Source organism: Miscanthus floridulus, chromosome 14 (genome assembly GCF_019320115.1).
Source record: "Miscanthus floridulus cultivar M001 chromosome 14, ASM1932011v1, whole genome shotgun sequence".
Classification (NCBI taxonomy): Eukaryota; Viridiplantae; Streptophyta; class Magnoliopsida; order Poales; family Poaceae; genus Miscanthus; species Miscanthus floridulus.
The window spans coordinates 20261233-20267033 of record NC_089593.1 but is presented as its reverse complement, the minus strand read 5'-3'; the positions used below and the strand labels follow the sequence as shown (position 1 = coordinate 20267033).

Genomic DNA, 5801 nt, shown 5'->3' with positions numbered 1-5801 from the left:
ATTTGAGTTCGTGGATTTGGACCACGCGCACCACCACAACCAATCCTCCTCCCCTTCCAGTCCCATCCTGCCCCAACAATCCCAATCTCCGGAAGAAAGCAAGCATCAAGAAATCCTACATAGGGGCGCACCAAGAACTCCACCGAGAATCCCAATCATTTCTTGGTGCATTTGCCGCCGCACACCCCCCCCCCCCCCCCCCCCCCCCCCTCCCATCAGCGAAATTCCCAAGAAAGCTCATCCTGAATCGGCCCCCCAAAATCGGTCGGTCCTACACCGCACCAGATCACAGCTCATAATTCCAGTGAGAATTCAAAAAGGAGGAAGCAATGACGGAGGTGGCGCTCCTCCGGGGCCCGACCAACCTCGCTTCCACCGCAAGCCGCGCCTCCGCCGCCGCCTCCTCCTCCTCAGCGCTGCGCTATTTAGCCAATGCCGACAGCGACGTGCTCCCAGGAAGCGGCAGCCCGCAGCGCACCGCGGGATCTGCAGGGAACCGACGACTCCTTGAACTGCGCGGGCAAGAGGCGGCGGAGGAGGAAGAGGAGCGGTGGTCGTTCTTGGCGCTGCTCTTTGAGCTGCTGCGGAAGTCGCTGCTCGGGTGCAGGACGGTGGGCGGCGAAGGCGAACACGGCGGCTGCGGGATGGAGATTGGGTTGCCCACGGACGTGCAGCACGTCGCGCACGTCACGTTCGATAGGTTCCATGGATTCCTGGGGCTGCCCGTTGAATTCGAGCCCGAAGTGCCCCGCCGTGCTCCCAGTGCGAGGTATGTCTCGTTGTGTCCTCATCAAATTGGTATTGAGTTCACGCTTCCAGAAATCTGACTTTATATGCAAATAACATGGAACTTTTTTAGCTCCAAATTGAATTTTAGAGGGTGTTTGCATTTTCCCCCCTTCTTTAAATTCCAAATATATGTGGTGCTTTGATATGAACAGTTGAAGACAATAAGTATTAGATTCTGTTCTGTTAGAAAGTTGTAAAATGTAAATGATGTTTGCTTGACACGGGTTCGTTAATAGTTCACCACTCTTTAGGCCCCGTTTAGATCCAAAAAAAATTTTGGATTTTGGCTACTGTAGCACTTTCGTTTGTATTTGGCAATTAGTGTCTAATTATGGACTAATTAGGTTCAAAAGTTTCATCTCGCGATTTCTCACCCAATTGTGCAATTAGTTTTTTTTCGTCTACATTTAGTACTCCATGCATGTGCCGCAAGATTCGATGTGACGGGTACTGCGCAAAATTTTTTGAAATCTAAACAGGCCCTAGCATTTTGATGGCATGGTTGTTTCCGTACTATAGTTTTGATCCTTGAAAAGGTGGTCCCTTTTGTTTGTGTTACAGCCTCCATGCTGCTTTGATCTGAAAAATATTATTTAAAAAGGCAAAACTTTAAGTGGAGTTTGAATTCCATTTGAATCATGTTATAAAGTATGAACTTGGTTTTTGTGTTGGCGGCCTTAGCAGGATTTGAACTATGGTTGATGAAATGGGCATGTCTTCTGATAGTGGATGTGCTTTGGACCACAACTGTGCATAGAAATAATTTCTGCGTGTTTTCCCCATGTTCCATTAAATAATTGGTCAATCATTTTTCTGACGAACTCATTTTTCTGATAGTGGATTTTGCTGTACTTGCTTACCTCATCTAAGAATTATTTCGACTGAACTTGGTACATAAAGTTGGTTGTTACATCATCTGTCATTAGTGAGATCGAAAAGTTGCCAGGGATTCCATGATTTATGTATGGCCTATTTTGTCTTGATTAGATAATTCACTATTCTTTTCACTAGACTTGCAAATTACTTTGGTTTTTAACTTTTTTGTTATCCTTCATCTATTGTTTGTATAGTAGACCTTGGCTTCAAATACTTGGTATATTATTTTTTTTGTGCTTTGCTATACTATCTAACTTATTATAGGAACAGGGCACAAAGTATAAGAAAAGTGCATAGGTGTCTTGTATCTTGTTTCTTATTGGGAGTTCCAAGATGTCGGTTTTCAGCATTAAGCTAAAAAGAATAAAGTTCTGCTTTATAGAAGGATGGGAGCCTAGTGCTCCAAAAGAAGATAAAGTGGCACAAACACCTAACACCTAATCTTCAAACTCAGGGATTGCTAGTATACACTGTTCGCCTAAACGGCCGTTTAGCCCGTTTACACACCGTTTAAACGCTACACGGTGGTACACCGTTTTCGTTTAATCGGTTGTTTTGACCGTTTAAATGGCCGTTTTTCCCGTTTAAACACCCGTTTCGCCCGAATAATGGGCTAAACGGTAGGTGACCGACTGTTTACCGTTTAGCGTTTAGGATAAAAATCACTTGATAATTGGAAATATTATTGCCACCATAAACATTTACAATTTGATTATTTAAAAGATGCCTTGGCATCAAGGATGGTGCTCGTGTTCATGTGGACATATCCTGAACCTTGCAAGTCACATCTATTTTGCTCGTTTTTCAGTGCTAATATGCATTTTCTGAAAACATAAATTGTTACTTCCATTGCAAGTTTACTTTTGCTAATCCTGTTCATTGGCTGATTAAAACCTGATATGCAGTGCAAGTGTCTTCGGAGTTTCAACAGAATCAATGCAGTGTTCCTATGATTCCAGAGGAAACAGTGTCCCAACAATCCTCTTGATGATGCAGAGACGCCTTTATGAACAGGGTGGTCTTCAGGTGCGTGTTTTAGGATCTCCTATGATTCTTTAGTCTGTTGCCCTCAGTGTTTGGAAGCTTTGTTCTGATCAAATAAGTGTTTCCTTATTTTGTATTTCAGGCAGAAGGTATCTTCCGCATAAATGCAGAGAATAGCCAGGAGGAGTTTGTGAGAGACCAATTAAATAGTGGAATTGTTCCGGATGGCATTGATGTCCACTGTTTGGCAGGTCTAATCAAAGTAAGCTAATTTCTTTTTCATGTTACTTATAGAGTCATAATCATTCTATTGGCAGCATCTGTTTCTTAATCACCTGTCTAGTAAGTAGAGAGTTATTAAGGATCATGGTGGAATTTCAAGTCAATGCCTGCCAGAGAATCCAAACTTCACTTTCTTGACCATCTCTTTTTCTTGTGCAATGATATTACCTTTTCTTCCCAATGCATACAAAGTTGTGATTGTGGATCTGTGATCGTGCCATTTAGCAATATTCCTTTGTAGTATGATCTTGCTTTTGGAGAAGGCAAGGAGTTTGGTCAACTTATTTGACATTAACTGTTTATTATGCTCACGAGCTAGTCACTTTACTCGGCAAGACAAAAGCATGTTCTCAACTTCTCATCCAATTTAACATTTCATCTCTTTTCAGGCCTGGTTTAGAGAAATGCCGAGGGGGGTTCTGGACTCTATCCCACCTGAACAGGTGATGCAATGCCAATCTGAAGAGGACTGTGCTCGGGTAGCGAAATGCCTTCCACCAGCTGAAGCAGCTTTGCTTGACTGGGCTGTTAATCTGATGGCTGATGTAGTCCAAGAAGAACAGATAAACAAGATGAATGATCGCAATATTGCTATGGTTTTTGCACCAAATATGACTCAGGTATTGCATTGTGTTAATATAATAGCAATTAACAAACTAGCAATATACCTCACCCCGAGCAATGAAATGGCTAGGCATGCTAACTGTAGCACACTTACAATGCAGATGGCAGATCCTTTGACTGCACTTATGTATGCAGTCCAAGTGATGAATTTTCTCAAGATGCTGGTACAAAAGACTCTCAAGGATAGAGAGGAGTCCACTCCAGAGGATGTTTTGCTGCCCCAGAAGGACCCATCTGATGAAAATGGGCATCAGAAACCCAGCGTGACACTTGATTCTCTCCTTGAGGAAGGATCTAGGCGCCCTTCTTTTGCCAAGGAAGAGCCCCTTCTGAACAGTCCTGCCCACAGCACTGATGATAAGTCTAATGAAACTAATACCACTTTAGGAGTCACTGCTGCTTTCACTGCCCAGACAAGTGAAGTAGTAACGAGTGTGGAGGACTCCACTAGTGGCTCACAACCTGCAACTGCTGGCCCAGTTGCTATTGCTGATGCTTCCAGCACGACAGCTACACATTCTCTTCAAGGCAAGGGGAGCCGAAGCCTGAATCGGAGGAGGACTAGAAAGGGCAAAGGCCAGGGCCAGTCTGGTACACGCACCGCACCTGCAGCTGAGAAATCAAGAGGTGCGAGCATCGTGAGCCGGATAAACTCCAAGGTTGAGCGGATCGAAGCATGGAGATGAAATCAAAAGCCATTTCATTTCCATTGTTGTTGTGTACTAGATGACTGACCCAGTGTTTCCTGAAAATAGCACCCCGAACTACTTGCTTGCATATTTTGCATTTTCTATGAGCTTATCATTTCTTGCTGTATCATGGTCATGGTATTTTGAGATTCGATCTTCACGTCTTTACTAACTTCTGTATCTTTCTTATGGTTACTTCTGTGAGTCAATGAAAGATGCTGGTGCTTTCCTTTGTACATTAATCTCTTTGATGCCTAATTTATCAAGTGCCTGAAAGTTCAAGTAGATCTGCTTTGTGCTGGCCTTACTGCACCTCCTGCATGTTTCCTCTTCATGAATATGGTCCACTCCTTGCGCTGGCCTTACTGCTGTACCTCCTGCATGTTTCCCCTTCATGAATATGGATTGATCCACTCACATTGATCTTTCTTGTTTCAATTTTTTTTTGGAAATAAGATTTTTGGCCCCATGTTCCAATGCTTTCATTTTTTTTTAATCTTTATACACACTTACACAGTATGATTTTCCTATGCTGAATTGCCTGTAACTCACCATGTTGGTTTATTCTGCCTTCTCCATCCTTCTTCGTTTACAGGTTCGCGCAATCCAGGCAATTTTTTGTTTTCTTCTTACTTGCCAAGAAACAATGTGAACAGGCCAGCCACCCGCCAATTGCCAATTTTGATTTGCAAGGTTTAGACATTTTTCTTAAAGAAAAGTTCAGAGTTAAAGCAATATAGGATGAAACGGGTCACTACCTTTGATTTCTGCCTTTTCAGCTACGAATAGGGAGAACTACTGCTCTTTGTTGTGTCTGTCATATCCTTTATTCCCTGTCGGTGCTTCAGAGCTCCATATTCCAACACACTGCATTATTGTCTTTGACAAGTACACTGCCGGTCGGAGAAAATCGTGTATCTTTGGGGCCGTTCACTGGTCTGGAAAGAGCAGCCAGCGGGTTGCTCCCCTCTTAATTTACTGTTTATCAAACCAGTCAAATAGTATTTCTCTCAAAACAAAATCAGCCAGTTTCAGCTAAGTTTTAGACCAACCAATGTTAAGAAGCAATTAGATACACGATTGTACTTGAGTCGTTCTGAAATAGCTGTACACGAAACGTTTCCGGTCTGATTCGGGCAAATTTATTGGTTTGCTGACCACATCTGAATTTCAATCCTGAGCTGTATGGTTAGCGTCGGGCAGACAAATGCCACTGCATGCGTGATCACCACCATGAGGATGGAGGACAAGTCAACTTCTGTATCAGAATACTGAAGCAATGGCTCATCTGTGCCCACTGCCCAGTACAAAGAGACCACTTCGAGCTGCATTATTGCTCAAATTCCCATTCATAACCTATAGGTCATGCAAGCCAGTACTGCTTTCTGAAACACCCATTACTCTGTGCTGGCTGGCTGGAGTGACCGATCATAAAAGTACGGAATGATTTATTCTGTCTTCTCTCAAGTCCTTTTCTCTTACATACAGGTTTACTGGCGCTAAGAGGTCGTTTGGATTCCTTCGTTTGGAAGGAATTGAAATATACGTAATGGTTTA

At 43.3% G+C, this 5801-nt stretch overlaps 1 protein-coding gene across 1 annotated transcript; it reads left to right on the top strand.

The window, feature by feature from the left end:
• Positions 1 to 206: 206 nt before the first annotated feature.
• Positions 207 to 4492, top strand: LOC136504739 (rho GTPase-activating protein 5-like). Its single transcript, XM_066499725.1, has 5 exons — positions 207 to 769; positions 2571 to 2691; positions 2792 to 2911; positions 3321 to 3551; positions 3657 to 4492. The coding sequence occupies exons 1-5, from the start codon at positions 330 to 332 to the stop codon at positions 4239 to 4241; spliced, it is 1497 nt and encodes a 498-aa protein (XP_066355822.1). The 5' UTR covers positions 207 to 329; the 3' UTR covers positions 4242 to 4492.
• The last annotated feature ends 1309 nt before the right edge of the window (positions 4493 to 5801 follow it).